This window comes from Siniperca chuatsi, linkage group LG24 (assembly GCF_020085105.1).
Source record: "Siniperca chuatsi isolate FFG_IHB_CAS linkage group LG24, ASM2008510v1, whole genome shotgun sequence".
In the NCBI taxonomy this organism is placed as follows: Eukaryota; Metazoa; Chordata; class Actinopteri; order Centrarchiformes; family Sinipercidae; genus Siniperca; species Siniperca chuatsi.
In genome coordinates, this window is record NC_058065.1 from 9,978,644 (window position 1) to 9,999,616 (window position 20,973).

At 41.4% G+C, this 20,973-nt stretch overlaps 1 protein-coding gene across 8 annotated transcripts in view; it reads right to left on the bottom strand.

Annotated features, from left to right (window-relative positions):
* Positions 1-20,973, bottom strand: part of pard3ba (par-3 family cell polarity regulator beta a) — a 153,419-nt gene that overhangs the window by 24,325 nt on the left and 108,121 nt on the right. For all 8 annotated transcript variants that reach the window (XM_044187794.1, XM_044187788.1, XM_044187789.1 and 5 more), the window contains 3 exons: positions 20,811-20,921; positions 20,157-20,447; positions 7,664-7,775 (listed from right to left, as the gene is read on the bottom strand). In XM_044187794.1, the coding sequence (XP_044043729.1) occupies positions 7,664-7,775; positions 20,157-20,447; positions 20,811-20,921 (514 nt within the window). The remainder of the gene's footprint in view (positions 1-7,663; positions 7,776-20,156; positions 20,448-20,810; positions 20,922-20,973) is intronic.

Genomic DNA, 20,973 nt, shown 5'->3' on the forward strand with positions numbered 1-20,973 from the left:
AAATACCTTAACCTAAAATGATCTTGCAAGAATGAATATTGGACTATATGGTCTTGTAAGGAGGAACAATCTTTGCACTACTTTCATTTTATAATTATCACCTCGACCCATACATTAACAGAGAACGGTCTCCTGTAGGCTCTCCCTCCTGCCTTATTTCTCCTCTATCATTTTCCTCCTGTTCAGACAGTTTTCCAGTAGCTGGTCACAGTAGCTTGTTCAGAGTAATTCTGGGGTGTACAATCCAAACACTAACTTGTGGTGGGGCCTGTGTAATTATACGGGCCAGAATAGCACTGAGCCCGGTCCAGAGAGTCAGGACCAATGGGCAGCCTTTAATCAGCACAGGCCTCGACTGCTGCACAGGGCTAGATGGGCAAGGGAGTGTGTGTGACAGAAAGTCTAGGATGTGTGTTTTGCGTTTGAGCGTTGACTGAGGGTGATCTCAGAGGGGGTCATGAGGAAACCAGGATCAGGAGACTGCATTTCTTGTAATTACTGAATTATGGGATTTTCCTTAAAAAGTTTCTGTGTGTGAGCTGCCAGCATGGATTTGGCTGGAGCCTCCTACAGAGAAATGAACTCTGAAAACAGCTTCAGTTTGGCTAAAGCTGAGGTTTGCATCCTTTTGATGGTGGCTGAGTGTGTGTGTGCCCATGTGTGTACATGTTGCATTTCCATGGTTGATTGTGGATTGTGTGCTTTTATGTGTTTGTGGTATGTTACCTCTTAAAAGTTTGTTATAAAATGTGTGTGAGCGGGCGTTCATACTTGTGTGTGTCAGTTTATGTACAGCTTTTTGTGTTCATGCTCATTTATATGTACTGTGAATGCATGTGCACATGTTTTATGTGTTAACACGAGTGCACGTGTATGTGTGTGTGTAAAGCCAGTCCAGAGTACACTACATTTCTAAACTTGTGAGCATGTTTGTGAAAAATAGAAAGCAGGACTTAATCCAACTTGCTTGGTGATCCAAGTTCTTCAAATGCGGCTTTTCCCAGCGGGATTGTGTGTGTGCGCGAGTGTGTGTATGTGTATGAGAGGAAGAAAGTGAAACAGACAGAAAGAGAGAGATGTTGAGGGATGAGTTGAGTTTCCTCATTAAAATAGTGCAGGTGCATCAGTAAAACCTCAAATCCACACACACACACACACACACACACACACACACACACACACACACACAGGGCATATGCTAACCTGATTAACACTAACATTAGACTAACATTAGTGCAGCCTCCTTCAGAGAAACACCCCCGGACCAGCTGCTCTCTCTCGCTTTCTTCCATATGCACAGACTAACATCTCGGCCTCCCACACTCTCTTTCTCTGATTCATCTTCTTTTATAAATCTATATTTTTACAGTTTATTTGAAAAAGTTTCTAATTAATTGGACAGCACAGAGGAGAGAGAGAGAGAGAGAGAGAGAGAGAGAGAGAGAGAGAGAGAGAGAGAGAGAGAGAGAGAGAGAGGTACACGAGATGGAAACACAGCAACAAAGCTTGACAAAGGGATTCACACAAACAACCTGAGTCCCTTGTTAAAGATTTAATATTATGCTCAAGGGCGGACACTTGCTTTAGTCTCTCTAACTACTGACACCACCTGAGCTGCTATACTCCACCTGAAACCATCACTTCTTTCTCTTCCTCCCCCGCTCCATTCCTTCAGTTGTTTATGTCAGTACCTCCATGTGTCTGTCAGTTCCTCCGTCCCATCAGTATCCTCCTCGTGCCAATCCAGCTTCCCGTTAGATGTGCTATTTCTAATCCTGCCCATTTAACCCCTAAGGCGCCTCTTTAAGTCTTATTTGCTTTGACTCTACTCTGTTGCTTTGTCATGTTCTCAGTTCCTCTCACTTTCACTCCCATTTCTCATGAACACATATGTTCTCCCTTCCCCTCTCACTTTCTGTTCTTCTGACTGGCTGTCTCGCTGCCACTCCCCTTCCCTGTTTCCCATTCCCCTCGTATTCTCTCCCTCGTTTACTTGCTCCTCTCATTCCTCTCTCCCATTTCCCTCCCTTGGGTCCCCCTCTTGTCTTTACAAGCAGCTTTCTGCTGGGCTACACCATGTTTGTGGCAGCTTCCCCAACAGTAGGCACACAGCGGGACTAGCCTGCCAGCACATCCATTACACCTGTGCTCTGTGTGAGTGTGTGTCTTTGGTGAGGGAGCCTGAATTGTTCACAGAAGAAGGTGTGTGGTAAGAGCAGGCATTGTCAGGTGAGAGCGGTGATGGCCAGTTGCTGGGGCAAAGCAGGAGCCATCGAATCTAACCAGTAAACAAAACTAAATATCAATATCTAACCACAAAGGGCCTGCGGACACATTTTGAAGTGTGTTACAACCACATTTGGAAAACTGCTGTTGATAATAACTTTCTGAGTTTATTTCTAACACCAAGGTGTTTTTTTTCCAAAAGTGAGCTTTTAGATCAGTGCAAGTTCACAGTTGAATATGTGTGCATTCATTAGGACTGTGGGCGCAAAAACCATCGGGGGGCTTTTGCCTGTGGGCATGAAGCATCCCGCACAGATCACCAGTGCCTGTATGTGTGTGTGCGCGTCTGTGAATGTGTGCAGGCCATCTATCACCGTGACAGGCTGGTGCATGTTTACTTAATGATGTGGGGGTTTATTTATGAAGTGATGGCCGACGTGTGGGAGGGAGAGAAAAAGTGAGAGAGGGGGAGAGATTGAGACAGCCTGAGGATGTGACATTAAAATATCATCAAGGTGATGGATGTCCACACACACAACATTAGAGAGAAGTACAAAAAACATGATGACAAGTCGTATCTGGACTTGTGTGAGTGTTTCTCTGTGTGTGTTTTATAATGACTCTGAGTGTGTAGTTCTGTGTGTGGTTTTCTGTGACTTCTATGTTCATTAAGGTGTCACATGTGCTGCCACTGTTGTTTACGACTCACAGGGTAATGAGTTGAAGATAAGATGCAGGAGTTGATATGTATGTGTGTGTGTGTGTGTGTGTGTGTGTGTGTGTGTTTCTCATATACCGTGCGCCTGTGTGTCTTTGTTACACTGGGTAAACAAGATTCTGGTTCACTGTAGCATCACTCATCTCAGCTGACCATGCATAACATGGTCACCCGATGCACATAAAGTACATTTACATTATAATAAACATGTCATAAACATGAAATCAGGACAATGACACACAGTGTGTTGGATGTGAAGCTTCCTGGATGTTCAGCTGTGTCAGAGAGTGGAGGTGAATAAGTCCAATTGGACATCCAATAATGACCACTAGGGGGCAAATAGGTCAACAGTGAAAGAAAGAAGGAAAGAAAGAATGAAAGAAAGAAAGAAAGTGAGTGGGATAATGCCTTTATTAATGAAGTGGTTCCCTTCAGGGTAAAAAATAATTATAAATACTTTTAAGAACCTTTAAAGATGAGCGAGAATGTGTTCAGAAACACATAAGAGAAAAATTTAAGTAAAATAAGTAAACTACAATGGCGACAATTATATCCCTCTAAGAGGGTTGAAAAAGTAATTACCGTCATTCTATTTGGCAGATAATGTAAACATTTTAAACTGAAAATAACTCAATTTTACTGATGAAGATCAGTCATGAGGAGTAGCACTCAGCCTTTGAAATCAGTTGCATGATGTCTTCTGTCGCTCTGGAGGAGCTTTGTCAAGAATGAAAGTGCATAAATTAATAAAAAAAAAAAACCCAATCCAAAAGGGACCAGAAGACTCTCAGATCCAGGCCAAATGCACTCAAAGATAATAAGACCTGATCCAAAATAGCTGGTGGACCCGAACAGAACCTAACCGAGAAAGAACAGCAACTCTAGCAGCTGATGATGCCACCAATGAATGAGCAGCCAGGGTCGAAAGGAGAGGCGATACATGTCATTTTCCCTGCACTTGACAGTTCATGCTCTGTCTTGCATCAAAAAACTTTTTTCCCTCTGTGATGAGAATATGTCACACCTCATGATCAAAACCGATGGTGAATTCGCTGGATCCACTCAACATATTGACACATATACACCCAAGACCCACTGCAATCCAACAGGACCCTACCCGACCTGATTAGACCGAATAGTGGACTCCTAAAGACCTCTATTCTGGAAGTTTTTTGTCAAATCAGAGAAAATAACCCCTGATGATGTCATCAGGGGTTGGAGCCAAACAATTTATTCAGTAACAGAAAATTTATTATGATGATCTATTGAAAATATGCTATTGGTTGCATTATGGGAAATGTAGGATCTAGTATTTATGGAGCTTCACCAATACAAAAGACAGGATATCTCTGCCTCTGCTGCATCGATTTTGACCATTCTTTTTTAATCTGTTTCATTCACCATAGACAAGAGACACTGAATTTTATTTAAATGCAATCCAAAATCACTCAAGTATCACTTTTTAAAAGGTGACAGAGAACAAACTTAAAAACTATCAAGATCAGTCTCTTCTCAAACAAAGGTTCTTCCAGACTCATTTTATAAAACAAAGAAGTCTATAAAAAGAAACTGCTCATGTACTTTTGTGGCTTAATTGGCCATCAAGACATTACAGAGAGCCTATCATTAGCATATAGAAAAAATAGACAAGAGAGAGGGGGACAGTGTGATTGTCATAATTACAAGTGTGACCTATCCACAGACAGGGAACATGAGGGAAGGGTCAAATTAGAGACAGAGAGACAGACAGAGACAGAGGAGAGAGGAGAAAAATGAGAAAGGTCCTTTATGAAGACCGGATTTAGCTCCACACACACACACACAGACACAGACACACACACACACACACACACACACACACACACACACACACACACACACACACACACACACACACAAACAAACTAAAAGCCAGTGACACACACACTTAAATGTGATTCACCACAAACACTCACACAGGCAACTCCACCTCCAGATCATGTAGATAGACGACCGCGGAAAGAATGAGACATGAATAGATATCGTAACCACAGTCTTTTATCACGGCTTTTGTTTATGTCATCTTAGGTTAGTGTGTTACCCAGGATCCTCTAGCCCAGAAGAGCAAATGGAGACACACACAAACAGACATGCTCGTCTTCTCTTTAAATCAAACATAAACCACTCAGAGAGGGAGAATGGTGCTCCTGGCCTTGTGTGGAGAACTTTGAAAACCTTTTTAACCATTTATGGCTACAGTAAATGGCTGAGCATAAAAGAGCAGCGCAGCGCTTGGTGGTAGTAGTGGAGGCGGCAGCTAAAAGGCTGATCACACGAAGCAGAAGTGAGCGTGTGAACGCCACACTCAAGTGGTCTGCATTCACGCTCTTCTCATACCACATGGAGAGAGAAAATGGGTAAATGTGTGTGGAGGTGTGTTCGGGTGAATCAAAACGTGTGAAAGCTGTTAACTCCACTTTGTCAGCACCTGAAGGGAAACAACCATCAACAGAAACATAACAGCACTCAATTACACTTTTGTTTTATTATGTCTACTAAGAACTTATTGGAACTCATCGATCAGCTTTAAATGCAAGGCTCTTCTGAAATTGGTATAAATTTATGTTTTATTTTCTTCCTAAAAAGTGATTCTTTAAGAAGTGTTTAGATTCCACTATGCTCTATGCTGTATGCGTGTTTCTGCGAGGCATAAATGTGTGTCATGTGCCCTTGTGTGTTTCTGAAATAGAGTACTCTGGGTAACACACTAACCCGAGTTGACATAAACAAAAACGAGGACAAAAGCTCAGGCTGTGGTAAGAAAATCTATTTATGTCTCTGCTTATTCTTTTGGTGGTCATCTCTCTACAGGGTGTGTGTGTGTGAAGACTGCAGACACTATAACAACTACAACAATGTTCTTTTTAGTAGAGATGTATCATTAGGTATCAGGTAACTTCCTTAGTAAAATCACATATAATCTTAAGAAGTTAGTGTGTTAATACTGCGTCAACTACATAACATTTTTTAATGTTTTTGTCAGACTGCCATTGTTATGGAAATGACATGGAAGGATAACGAATTTCATCATAATATGTTATTTGCTGGAATTATATGCATTTATGGAAATGCAGGAAATAGCATAGTTTCAGTATTTCTTTTTTGTTGTTTATAAATCCAAAAAGCGTCGTTGTGTCACTTGCTCCACTTCTGAAACCAAACCAACAAACTTGTATATTAAATTTCATTCATTTGGCAGATGCTTTTGTCCAAAGTGACTTACAATAAGTGCATTCAACCTCCATAGGAACAAGAGCTACATGTCAACAAATGTTTTTTTTACTACAATATTCCTTTATTTTTAGTTGTTCCATTAAAATATTCTTTTACAGTTACTTTTCATAATGTTGTGATTTAATACAACATTCCATTATCATCTTTCCTCAGTTTTTTTGCACTCAATATTACTCCCCAGATGTTTTACTGTTTCAGTGTTTCTATTCTCGCTATGTATGTGCATGTGTGTGATTGCAAGTGGAGTGTTTCATTATCAGACTTCTCAGGGGAAGAGCCCACTGCTGGTTTTTATCATGGACACCACTGTCTTTTTTGGGTGAAAAATAACAATCAGATCAGAGGTTGCGCCTCACGCTTGCTGTGCTTTAATTGCATCAGACTTTTGGTACCGACTGAGTCACGGCGAACTGAGGCAGAAACCCAGAGATGTGTAATGAGTGACGAAGCCCTTCGGGCCTCAAAGAAAGCAACTGTGGTGTGTGTCTGAGAGTGCCTAATGAAGACTGGTTTGCAGGGCTTCATTGCTCAATAAACAGAGACTACAATAAGCGAGGAAGCGAGCACAGCACGAGGCAGGTTGTCAGGTGATTGGGTTTCGGCGATGCTGTCAGTAAATTCATCCCATATTTCCCAGATGCCTCTGCTTCTCTCATTGCTCAGTTGTGTAATTTAATGAAAAAGAAATTTTGCTCTGAGGAAATGCCTTCGCAAATGGTTGCGGCCAGATTCAGTGATTCTGATTCGGATCAAAATGTGATTTTCTGCATCCTTGGGCTCGCTATTAAAAAAAAATCCCATTTTAAAATGGCTGATAAATGGCTATTGATTTCCATGGCGAGTATGCTGAGTTCGCTGAGTGTACGGAGGTAAATGAAATGATTCCTCAGGCTGGATCAATACAGGTTCAGGGACATTTAGCAGTGCAGCTTGGTTAGGAGAGGCAACTACAGTGAGAGATTTCAGGCCATTGTTGTTCTTGCCAAAATAAGAAAGAGAAAGAAGAGGGAACGAGGGAGGAGGAGGAGGAGGACAATATCAGAGAGAAGGTTGTGGTATAGAGCTAAAGGAAAGGGTGGATGGAAATGTCACCGGTCTAATAGATCTCTCCATAAACTAAATGAGGAGGAGAGCGGGCGCCGCCTCGGTGGCACACAGCACCTCAAAATGTTAACAAGAGAGCTGAAAATAGCCTGAGAAACACACAGGGGAAACAGGCTGAGCTCACAGGAACACAGGAGTGCTCTGGAGACAGTACACATACACTTATATTTCCTTCATTTAACATTTCAACTAGTGTCCGGTGTGGGTCTATGTCTTGCTGTAGAACATGTCATTTTGTTGTTTAGGGCAAAAAACAAATAAGCTCTCGCTATAAACCTATTTCCTGGTACCAAAAACTGGCTTCCATTTCTAGGCTACATGCCCACAGGCATGCACACTCACCCGGTTGGGGTCATGCTCCAGGACTCGGCGTCGTGCGGTGTCGAGAACTTCGTAGCCTGGAGCGGCTCGGCCCTGCTGGTACTCCCTACGCAAGCCCTGGAGGCGCGGATCACTGCAGAGAGACAGAGAGGGAGGTGTAAACAATGCCGGATAGTTGGTGCTCGGAGAGAAGCTATTATCTAAATCTCAAAGATTTAGGTAGACAAGGCACTAACAGGGTTCCCATCATGGCCTTAAAGTCAAAACTATTCCACAACTTTCCAAAACTAATTCCATGATCTAAAGATGTTGTTTGTTCATTTTAAAACCAATCATTTTCACCGCAGCTGGGAGTGAAGAAAAAGCCAGGTGGAACATGGTACATTCACCTTCATTCTTTGTTAAATCCACCAGTATTCTTCAGCTTCACAGTGACAACCCTTGACAGGGCAGGAAGACTGACAGGCAGACAAAGTACTGCCTCTGAGAAGACATCAGTGCCTGAACTGAACTTTCTACAGTTGACAGAGAAAACCAAGGTGGAAAAAATGGAACAAAAAAACAGTACAAAATGGATGGATGGATGTGCCTTTTCACTTAAAAGTCACAAAGACCACTGCAGTACTCTCCTCAATTGAACTACAGACACAAGGGTTGACAAATCAACACCCAATTGATCCTGCTGAACCTGACCTGTGCGGAAATGACCAAAAGGTGGAAAAGAAGAATATCTCGGCAACAAAAATAAAAATGAAGAAAAAAAGTGCCGGCAACTGCCAGTGAAGAGATAAGAATTCAGGACAGAATGGGGACAAAACTTAAAGAGAAACATCATCATGCTCACTGGACCTTAATGCTAGATAAGCTACACACACCTGAGAGTACAGAGCTGAGCACACATAAACAAGGGTATGGATACACACATACACACACACACAAAAGGCAACACACAAACATTGAGCGTCTGAGTGAACATAATCCTTCAGGATGTGCTACCAAAGTATGACACAGTGCTGTCGTTTATCTGTGTTTACTGGCTGCATTGGAAACAGGTTTCTAATATTGACACTGATATGATGTTCCTTTCCTATTTCGTCTTCAGGAGATACACACTGTATAAAAATATTCAAACAGAGAAAAAAAAAAGTAATACAAGGAGAAAAAAAAAGCACACTATCCACCATTCCTCTGCATCTGTAAAACTCCAATACCCTTTAACAACTACACACAACGTAGGCCTTTGTCCGACACATAAACACCCACCACAGCCTTCATCAAACAGGCGTTGTGCCTTACATTCTAATGGTCTGACCTCCAGGCAGATATTGACCGAAATGGAGCGAAGGAGAGAGAGAGCGGGCGAGAGACAGAGAGCAGATAGAGAGGTTCATTAGTGAAGTACATAGCTTACATGTTTAAGTCTCTCTTGTGACCCTGCCGTTAATTAGAAAATCTGGTTGAGACTCAGAGTGTGCTTTTGTGTGCGTGAAGACTCAGGAATATATAAAAGTGTGTGTTTCTGTGTGCATTTAGCTAATCCTTGTAATTTGGTATGTGGGACACACTGTGACAGTGTGTTTGTCCCTTTGTATACATACCCTGATTTAATGCAGCTTCTATCCAACTCAGTGGGGACAGAAGGCTGAGTCATACACACTTCTGTGCCAGTATGTTGATATGCAAAGCGTCGCTAAACGTGTGTGCACATCATTGCAGGAACACTGTGGACGCTCAGGACACAAAACTCAAGAACTTTCCAAAAGTTTACGTGTTGCTACGCCAGCGCAGATGCTTCTGTTTTTATAAAGATGGATATCTGAGGCGGCATTAGGCGCAGCACTATGCTAATTGTTGCTTCTTGAGATTGGTTTAATGGTTGGTTTCAACACACGGCTAATCAATACTAATCTCTGTTTCCCCCCAAGTGCTGCGTCCTGCAGACAACCTTGCTGTTAAGATATTCACACTTAATCTCTTGTATTATTTATTTATTCACTTATTACTTGCTTTTTATTACTCTTACTTACCCTCTGCCGCCCACCAGCCCCACTCCACACACACACAAACAAACAAACAGACCCTCAGAGAATGGATGCACAGAGCCAAGTTGAGATTTTTTTTCACGCCACCCCTCTTCTACTGAACCCATTAGCCAATCCCATGGCCCGTAATTAGGGCTGCCATTTTGATTGAGCGCGCGTGTCGCTCTCCAAATGAAACAACACTGTAATTATCTCATTATGCCGCGGCCTCCATCATTCACAACGCCAAATATTATCATATTAATGGCTGAAGACTGAGGCTGATTCTGGTTGCACACTTTGACAATTTAGCAGGCTGCTTTCCAAACGGTGACAGAGGAGAGAGAGAGGGATACATGTGTGTGTTTATGCGTCAGTATAATAACACACATTTGCGTGTCCTGTATGTGTGTGTGGGTGTGTGTGTGAGACAGGTAGGCTCCCCTGTTGTCATCAGCAGCTAATAATTGCTGCTGACAGCCTGTCTGCAGGCCTGAGGCCAGTTGCATGAACACAACAAATCTAAACTTTAATGCTCTACAATTTTATCAATAGAGCAGTGTGATGTAAGACTGTTTATGATATCAAGGAACGAGCTAGCTGCTGCCCTCTAAACGGGCTTAATAGGTGAAAAACGTGGTTGGCATTTCTCAGATTATGTGTTATGTCCAGAAGAACCAACACTGGGACAGACAATATTCAGCTGGACATATGCTTTAGTTAAAGGACAACTCCAGTTTATTATAACTTGGGTCTTACTTTTGTAGTTTTGGTCATCATTCCTTTAATTTGGTAATAATAACATTGTATTCACCAAGTTAATTACTGAGATCTGGGAACATGGTGAAATCACTAAAAATAAGTTAGAAACCCAAGGCAAACGTAAAATTATTACCCAAACTGTCCGTTGAAAGTTTACAAACTGACTTCCTGTCTCAACTTTGACCTACTGTACTTGCCATAGCTGCACACAAACACAGTTTTCCTGAGGATGTGTGCTCATGTTTGTTTTTTATCTCTAAATAAAGTGGTTTAGATAAGTGGTTCCCAGCCCCAGGCCGGCAGGCCACAGAAGATCTGCTTCTGGGCCGCAATGAAATGATATGGTTCTGCAAATAATCTGAATAATAATTCTGTAAATGTATAGGCTATCATAGCGTTTTTTTGCTTTAAGTACCTCAAACTTGGCGCAATCTGTCTGTGCTGCATTTTTCATCGTCACCCCCTACAACAGTAACACACCAATTTTGTCCTTCGTCACTAACTTTCAGCATTCAGCAGTACACGAAATCTGTGAGACCACTACCTGAGTGAGTTCTCCACACTGGGGTGTGGAGAACGATGCTGTGTTCTCACATCTCAGCAATTACTTGAGTGACTGAGTACAATGTAACCAATAGAAACAAATGCCAAAAATACAAAAATAAGATCCAGGTTGTTATAAAGTGGAATTAGTTAGATTGTGTAGGGAACCAGGGCTCTTAACTGATTTTATGTGATGTTCTTTAAACAAATGTTTCTCTATGTGATGTATGAGGTCTTGTAAGTTCATAAGGGCATCAGCCTGAGTGTCTGACATGGAACTAGACTACAACTCATCAATAAATCAATAAAGTCTTATTTTGCTATATTAGCTCAACTACAGAAATTGATACCACTTAAGTCAGATGTGTTTTTCCTTCAAGGATCATATTTCATCCATATTTCAGAGTATCTGACTATGCAGGTTGATCTGAGAGCACACAGAGAAAACTGGAGGAGGATGGAGACTGAAGGAAGAGAGGCAGAAGATGAGACACAGGAGCAGGAAATGAAAGATGCATCAGAAGACAGAATGAGAGCAAAACCAAACAGCAACATAAAGACAGAGATGGAAACTTGGAAAAGAGTGAAAGAAAGAGCAAGGGAACTGGAGTGAAAACAAAACCGTCTGTTATATGAAAGCAAGCGGGAGAGAGTGTGAGAGAAAAGCAACTATCCCGTGGTGTTTGCCAGTGTGGGGGCAGACTAATTAGGAAGTGTGCGCCGCCGCTGGCTGGTTTGGCGACTTATTCTTGCTGTGGCCAGCTGATTTAAACACAACACACTGGGGGGAAAAAAAGCTCTGACAGCTTTCCTGCCTCTGTGTTGGAGGTAAGCACACATCAAAGTGTATGGTCAATGTTTGGTTTCCTGGTGTAGTGTTGGGAATGGTCAGACAGAAACTCAGTGGAGCTCCAAGCTGGAAGCGATGGGAAAACAAAGAGGTTTTTACTGCCCCCAAAAAAAAAAAAACCCATAAAGAAATGTATCTTTTTATACTCAACATCAGTCTGTTATCAGTTAGGAGTCTCTGGTTCTCAGCTGGCTATAGGAAGGGCTACTACGGCACACTTGAACCTAACCTAATCAGAATTAGTTTTTGTAAGGATAATGGTAATAATTTAGAAGAGATCTACCCCTAATACATATTACATTTTAGTTGCAAATAACACAAAATTATCTTTATTTTTTCTGACAATTGAAAACATCTGGGCTTTTTTCTTGTGAAATACTTGAAGCTTTGACCTTTTCAGGCCTCTAAAAATCCTCCAAGTGAAACACACCGAGAAGAAAAAGTCACACTTTGGTTAAACTGATCACAACTCAGACATTGCTTACATTTTAGAGGGTAACAAGCCAAAAAGGTTGGGAACCACTGCCTCACTGAACATAGTGAACCCCAGCATCTAATATAACAGACATGACTCATCATGTGTCTGTCTGTTTTCTATTATTAGACAATAACACAGCCATAAAAATTAAACTTGATTAACTCACAATCTAACACTAGCTTCCAACAGTCAGTTTTTTCTGTGTAACTGACCATGAACAAAAGAAAAACTGAAAGCTGCTTGAATGCAAAACATTTTAATTGCTCAGATAGAGCACCAATAAAAGATGCTTTAAAGGCATAGAAGACAAAAATGTCTTAATATCCAGTCTACACTAATGATGTGTTGTTTTCAAGGGAACAGCATATCCTTTCTCTTTGAGCTCTTCCTCAGGCAGGTGCTGCCTGACAACTAAATCCACAACAGAGAAGAGGATGTATTTTCTGTTTGCAATACAGAAAAAGTGAATTTCTGCATCTGACTTAATGGGAAGTCTCCTTATATAATGTCACTTCTTTCACGCTATTTGCTTCCTGTCTTTTCTGTCTATAGGGGAATAAAACTGTCTTCAGTGTCGCACCAAAATGGCGGGGAGAAAGAGGAAACAGGGAAGAAAACCAACACTATTCAGGACTTGTAAAGGGAACCAACAAATCTACATTCAAAAGACCTTGTAGCTTCTTTCAAAACATTTTCAACAATTAGTCAAGCCTGTCTAGAGCGATATGAGAATTGGACTTTGTCACAGTGTCAGGTAAACTTAGAGGCATGTCTTCCTCGTGCCACTTCTTGAACCATGGTAGAAATCTGAGAGCATGGCCACTGATGTGTCATTTACTTGTCTTAGCTTACAAGCTCACCTTAGTCTTCCTTTTCTTAGCACAATGGTGCATATTACAACACACCTCCCTTGAGCCTTTACATCTCTCCGCTTTGGCCTCTCTCTTTTTCTCACTCCTCTTTCATCTCATCTCACTGTTTCTTGCTCCAGCTACAAAGAGTGCCTTCTGGCTAATAAAATTTGACAAGCATAGCTAACCTTTTTTCTCCACAGGTCAGCCTCTAGCATAGCTCTAATCAAATGTGACGCCCATCACGGCACACACCTGCCATTGAAGGCCTAATGAAAATGTCCGACAGTAAATTAGGGAGACAGCGCTGGGAGTCCACTGTTGAGTGCCTTGACAGGAAGGGAGGGGAGGGGGGCACTAGCATGTCTCAGTTGGCAAAACGATGCAAACACATCCAGACCATGCATGGATGCAGAGGCATGCACACTTACCTTCAAAAACATTTGGACAAAGCTACATTAGCATTAAGAATTTCACAAGAACACACAACGTCCCACATGTATAATGAGCACATTTCTTCCTCAGCATAATTAAAACAGTGTAATGTAAAAGATGAAAGAAACAGATATGTTGTTCCCTTGGAAACAATAAAAATCCAGCATGCTATAGCTATCAAGGACTGCTTTCATAAGGTACTCTGAAACTGAATATATATATATATATATATATATATATATATATATATATATATATATATATATATATATATATATATATATATACACACACACACACAATATATATACACACACACATATATATACACACACACACACACATATATATACACACACACACACACATATATATACACACACACACACACACAGTCAGTAAGCTTACACCTATGAGTTTTGTGCAGTGGTATAAAACTCACCGGACCACACACAACATTGTTGCTAGGTTACGCTGGGCTTCCTCGCGGAAATATTACTTGTGGGTGGCTGTGTGTGCATCTATTTCTGACCATGTGTGTATATCTGTGTGTGTCTGTGAATGAAAGGCACGGGGGTTCCAACCACATGGCTAGCTGTGTGTGTTTTAACAGACGTACTGACTTTGTGAATGAGTGCCCTCGTCCAAGCCGCAGGCGGTGCAACATGAATGGAAATAGCCAGCAATGAGGGAGCATGTGTGAGTGTAGATGCATGATGTGAATGGGTGTGACCATGGAATACATCTGAGGTCATCCAACATGGCCAGCTATGGTATTTAAAGGGCAATTCTGGTTTATAGGGTAATAATTTTTCTGCTCACCTTCGTTTTCTCTTCCAAATAAGTTTGTAGAAAACCTGTCTGATCATCTGACTGCTCATGTTTCTTGCCACTAACACTTCTTTTTAGCAATGTTGCCACGTCCCCAGATCTCAGCAATTAACTGGGTGAGTACAATGTTATCATAACTAATAGGAAGGATGGTCAAATCTATGAAAACAAGACCCAAGTTGTAATAAACTAGAATTATCCTAAGTCTACAATTAGTTAATATATATTCTTCTTAAATCCAATGAAAATGAACAGCTGGGCACTGTATTTTTTAGCAAACATTACTCAAACATAGTGAAATAGTGCATTTATCAGGGACTATTTTCACCTGCAGATTAATATATATTTAGTGAATTAGAGACTATTTACATCAGGATGGCAAGTGTGTAATCCTGGTGGAATAAGAGTCTCATGTTGCAGCATCCCTGGTTTTACTCCCGTCGGGGACCTTTGTTGGACATTGTCACCCTCTCCCTCCCCTTTCCTGTCACTAACTGTCAAATAAATGCCTGAAAAAAAAAAAAAATCAATGGAGCTCTATGGCACAGAGGAATAAGCTATCTCAGGCCACTGCTTGTTAGTAGTATCAATTCATTGGTTTTGGTCTTTTTGTTGACAATAAAATAAAACACAAAATATTGCCAACCTTATCCTTTATTTACTGATTGCGAATACATTATATACCACTTAAAAGCTCTGTATGCAAAGGTTAACAACAACAATAACAAATCTACCTTTTTTGGCAGCCACAATTTAGTTTAATTATTTGAGTTTCTAAAAACCAACATGTGCAGTATGACCGCACTCTAATAACATTATTAGACATTTATTTCTGTCTCTCTTTGTCTCTGGAGACCCTCTCACATACAGAGTTAACAAGCCAAAGAAAACTCCTCATCCATCATGCTAATGCTAAAGACTATCTAATATACATTATGAGCAAAAAAAGGGGAGGGAGAATGAACAAGTGACACACCAAGAGTGTAAGAGAGGCACAGAGACAGAGAGGAGAAAACAGGCTGGTAATGAAGTACCCACCACTAGTGGATGAGAGCTAAAGTGGTCTAACAGATCTGTCAGGCTGCTAGACTGTGGCTAATTATCCTTTCTCCTCTTTTGTCTGCATCCTCTCCTCTGTCACTTCTTCCCTCTCGAATTTACTCTGCCCTATCTAACACGTTTTCTCTTTCTCCATTTTGGCTCTGTCTGGCTTCCCTGTTTCTCTACACTCTTTTCCTGCGTTCTCTTTTCTGTCCCTCCGTCTGTCACTTCTTCCCTTTCCCATCTGTCTCATTTCCATGTCCAACCTCTCTCTCTCTGCAGCCTCTCTTTCTGGATGAGATTGGGTGTCTGGGGCTTAGTTTTTGATTTGCAAGTCAATAGTAATTTCTGTCAGAGAGTTTAAGTTGAGGGAAGTTTTAATGTGGCCTGTATTATTTCATATGGGAAATGATAAATTTGCATTAGAATCCTCTCTAGATTTTCCCCTTTTTCTCTCTCACATACAAAACTGGCTGCAAGTTAAACTCTGAGGTTTCAAAAACTTCAGCAGTAATAATATATAATATGGAAGGAATGACAACACTGATAAGCAGTGTACTTCTGCAAGCATTAACCCTTCTCTTACACTGAAAACGGGGGGCTCTGACACCTATACTAAATAGATTTTACTCACACTCAAGGATTTTGTCATTATATTACCTTAAATTGCCCATAAATACTTGAGCCTCCATAATTCCTTCTTTGCACATAGCTGTTGGTCTATATAGGTCTAATATGAAAAAATATGTTTATGATGTGTTCAGCATCAATTTGACCTCATGTATAACAAACAACAATTTGAAAGGCATATGGGAAAACTAAACTCCAGCACATTCAATGACCATGCCAACTCTTAGCATTAAGGGAGTTCACATCCATACTAGGTCGACAGTGCAGGATTATGCAGCAAGACAATGATGTCATACATACAGACAATGCAACCAAGGAGGTTTTTATGACCACCCATAATGTTCTTGACTGAAGGCAGTCACCTGACGTCCTGAGCATGTGTGACAGTGCGGGCCTGGCAGAGCATCAGCAGCGAAGAAGAATGTAAATATAGCATACTATACTAAATATTACAAATGATGGCTTTATTCAAGTTTATTATTTAGCTTTTTGGTGCCTAAACTTGGGGGGCTATGTCTAAAAAGGACTGCAGTTCCTTCACCTTTAATCTGATCTAATCAGATTAAAGGTGAAGGACGGATCCTAACATCCTTACATTAAAGCTTAGAGTTAGCACTTAATACCCTCATAGTCATTGTTTCATTTTAGTTTCTGAGTACAGAGGCAACACAACAAAAATGAGTCACTGTCCTAACCCTATTTAACTTCACTGTGTGTGTATGTATTCACATATTTCTCATCGACAATTTTAAACTTTTTTTGATAACGAGCCTCCTTTTTTAGCAGAGATGGTATCCACCCCAGCTTTCATGGCACAAAAGCACTTTCAGCAAACATGTTCTATGCAGTTACTACAGCCTCACGCCACTGACTAACTGCTACTAGCTCCACAACAACTCTGGACTACACCCCGGTCACTAATTGCTCATCTTCGTCCCCACTGACCTCTTCACCTCCAGTCTGTACCACCAGCTCCCCCTACAGCCCAAATAATGGACTTGTCCCACCTGTCGGAATTAACTATAGTAGACCAAAAAAATGTACTCTGCCCCCCACTGGCAGAAAAGTGAATGTAGGTAACTTAATCTACATCCATCTTAACCCTCTCCCTTCTGCTCTCAAACATCAGCCAAACATTTCATTTCTCTTAGTTTATCGCCCTCCTAAATCTAATGACATTTTAGTCTCTGAATTCTTAGACCTGCTCCCTCTGCTTCTACCTAATTATGACCGGGTCTGTATTATTGGTGATTTTAATATTCATATATGTTGCCCTAGTGATGCACGCACCGGGGAATTTCTTAACCTCTTAAGAGTCTTTTAATTTTGTTTTTCACCCCACAGGGCCTACACATGATAAGGGCTATTTTCTGGATCTTCTGGTTCTATCATATGGCCTGAAGATTGATAACATGGAACTTATTAATGTCTGTGTATCTGATCATCGTAGAATTATGTTTAATCTGTATTATTCTCCGCTGCCTAAAGTTACACTGGCCCCCTCCGCTCTCACATCATCAACTCAACAACAGCTAGTAAATTTTCAAATGCATTCTCGTCCCTCTCTTCTGAGCTGCCTCTCTTCCATGACGCTGACCTTCTGGTGAGCTCCTTTAATGACCTCTGCCTGATAACATTGGACTCAGTTGCCCCAATCAGAACCAAATCAATTTCAAAAGTTCAACCGTGGTTCAACGACCACACCCTCTCCCTGAAGAGAGAGGTACGCAAAGCAGAGCGCAAATGGAAGGCCTGCAAACTCCACATATATTATGAGTACATGAAGGACTTAATGAAGAAATACACTGCTGCAGTTAATGATGCAAGAGCAACTTACTTTCTCACTTTAATCTCTCAGAATGCCCAAAACTCAAAAGTACTGTTTAAAACACTTGACCACATTGTTGGTGGCCCCCCAACATGAACTTGCTTGCTACATCTGACCTCTGCGAGCAATTTAAAATATTTTTTACAGAAAAAAATCTGATCCCAGACTGACATCTGATCCCCATAATTTATGTCCCAGAGACTTTAACCTTTTACCAGACTACTGAAGTAGACTATGCCTACTGTTGGCCCTTTCATTTTATCTATTGTAAATAGCTCCCTGACCTCCGGCTGTGTCCCTGCTTGTTTTAAAACTGCTCTGGTCAAACCTTTCCTTAAAAAACCCAATTTAGATCCCTCAACTCTGAATAACTACAGACCTGTTTTAAAAACTCTCATTTTATCCAAGATCCTAGAAAAAGCTGTATTCAAACAATTAGTACCACATTTGAAAGACTGGAAAGGTGGGTAGGAATCACTGATGTGGCCTTAAACTGCTTCAGGTCCTACCTATCTAATAGATGTTTCTCTGTGACTGTGGCCGGCTCAGTTTCATCCCCCCAAAACACTGGATGTCACACAACTTTCTCTAACTAAACCTTACATAGTCTGACGTCATTGTACTTGCCCCACCACAATTAGAAATTTAAATCATTGCAAGCCTTGTTGAACTAGCAACTTATGCAAAGTCCTCAGCCAGAAACCTTGGTGTAGTTTTTGATCAGGACTTGTGTTTCGAACCCCATGTAAAGAAAGTTGTTCAGTCATGTTTTCTTCATTTGAGAAATATAGCCATGGTTAAGGTTATTTCACCAACAGATATGGAGAAACTCATCCATGCTTTTACCTCTTCCTGCCTCGACTACTGTAACTCCCTATATACCTGTCTCAGTCAGAAATCAATCCACCGCCTACAGTTAGTCCAAAATGCTGCAGCTCGGCTTTGAACTCATTCCAAAAAATGTGACCATATCACCCCCGTTTTAGCATCCTTGCACTGGCTGCCTGTTTATTTTAGGATTGATTTTAAAATTCTTTTAATTACTTTAAAGGCCAGGCATGGCTAGTCCCCCCTACATTTCTGACCTTTTAACCCCCTATGAGCCAGGACGCAGACTGAGATCATCTGGTAGGGCATTGCTAGCCATTCCAAGGTCTAGGCTGAAAACCAAAGGAGACAGGGAGTTGCTGTCAGGGCCCCTACACTCTGGAACAATCTGCCAGAGGAGATCAGGCTTGTAGAGGCAGTCCCCTGTTTTAGCTCACTTCTTAACATTAAAAAAAAAAAAAAAAAAGCTTATATTGTGTGGTGCCTATTTTTTAGGCCTATTTTTATTTTATCTTTTATTTTGATTTGTTTGTGTGTTTTATATTGATTGTTGTAAAGCACTTTGTTACCTGTATCGAAAAGTGCTTTACAAATAAAGCTATTATTATTACTATTATTATTCATCATATGGCACCTCAGATTGTCTCAAGTCATTCCAGTCTTATTCATTTTGCGATATCTTATATCTCATATCTATATCAAGAGCTGGCCACTAGTGACTGCATCTGCCTAGAACACATTATAGTGCCAAGTGTGAACAGACAAGGAGCAGCTAGTGGCCTGCCAAGTGTCACGCCACGACCCTGTATATATTTGTGTGTGTGTGGGTAAGAGAAGGAACCCCCAGGAGAGAGGATATACTATTTGCACAACAGTATATCCTAAAGTTGGTGTGGGACTCCCAACTGAGCACCTTGGCAGTTAATCTGACCCAACGAATATTATGGAAAAATGTAATTATCAAGTTGAAATGATCATCATGTTTTTGAAAGTTTAAAAGATTTACAGAGGTCAAAATGATTGCACAACATAACAGACGAGTTACATAAATCACGCATGGCATTACTGTAGTAATGCTGTAGAAGTGTGTGTGGGTTTGTGTGCATATATGAGAGTGTAACTCCAGTGTAAGCATGCACTCATGTTTTATGCATTTTCTGGCTCGGCAGAGCATGAATGTAGATATGTGCAAATAGTCCCTCACTCATTCTGGTCAAGTCATGGTCTGTGACCTTGTGTGTACACACCTACACACACAACTTTGTGTATCTACGCAGACCTACAGATGCAAATGCTACACATGCATTTCAAAAACAAACACATATGTATGACAATACTTGTGAGCAACTAGCATAAGATAGGTCCTTGTTAGTATGACCAAGCCTTTTTCCTAAGCCCCTTCCTCCATTCTCTCACCTGTCTGCCTGTGTTTGATGCTTATTCTGTAGAGCAGGCGGGGGTCTGGACTTGTTGACTTTGGCGTAGAGCCCATCCAGCTCCTCGAAGGAGGTCTGAGGCAGATTAGCCCCCCCTGTCAGCGCCGCAGGGGAGGGCGTGCGGCTGATAAATGACTGCGGCGAGGGCGGCTGGCGGAAGTTGTTGATGCGGGCGTAATTGGGGTCGCTGTCGTCATCTTCCACGTCAGGAAGGGAGGCTGGGTCGGGGGTGACGTGGCCAGAGTGGATCTCGGTGTAACGTGGATTGTAGCTGTCAGACAGGAGGGGAGGATGCAGTTACACATGGGGACAATACAAATACATGCATTCTTCACTTCAGAATGAGCATCTCTCTTTAGCCTTGAACCTATGAGTGGTGGTATGATAGACAGCTGTGCTACACATTCAACTGAGCAGTTGTTTTGGAGCATGTTGCTGCATCAGGATGATTCACAACTTGTAAGGTAAGGTGTCAATCACAGCACTTTCCTACACTGACAAATGCTTTTCTATGATTGTGTGAACTTTCTGGCTCTTTCAGCACTTTCCTGTGTTGTAAACCCCTCTCTCTTTTGACGCTCTAAACTGTGAAAAACCAACACACAGACATATTCCACCCAGGTCTGATTCATACCCATCTCTGTTGTCAGGGATCCTGTCCAGCTCCTCTTCACTTAGGGCCTCCAGTTTGCCTTTGGAGGCTTTGGCAGCATCTTTGCTCTTGTCATCTTTCTTCTTACCAAACCTGGACAACACAGAAAGGGACACAAAAACATGCAACAAAGTGAGTTTCAAAT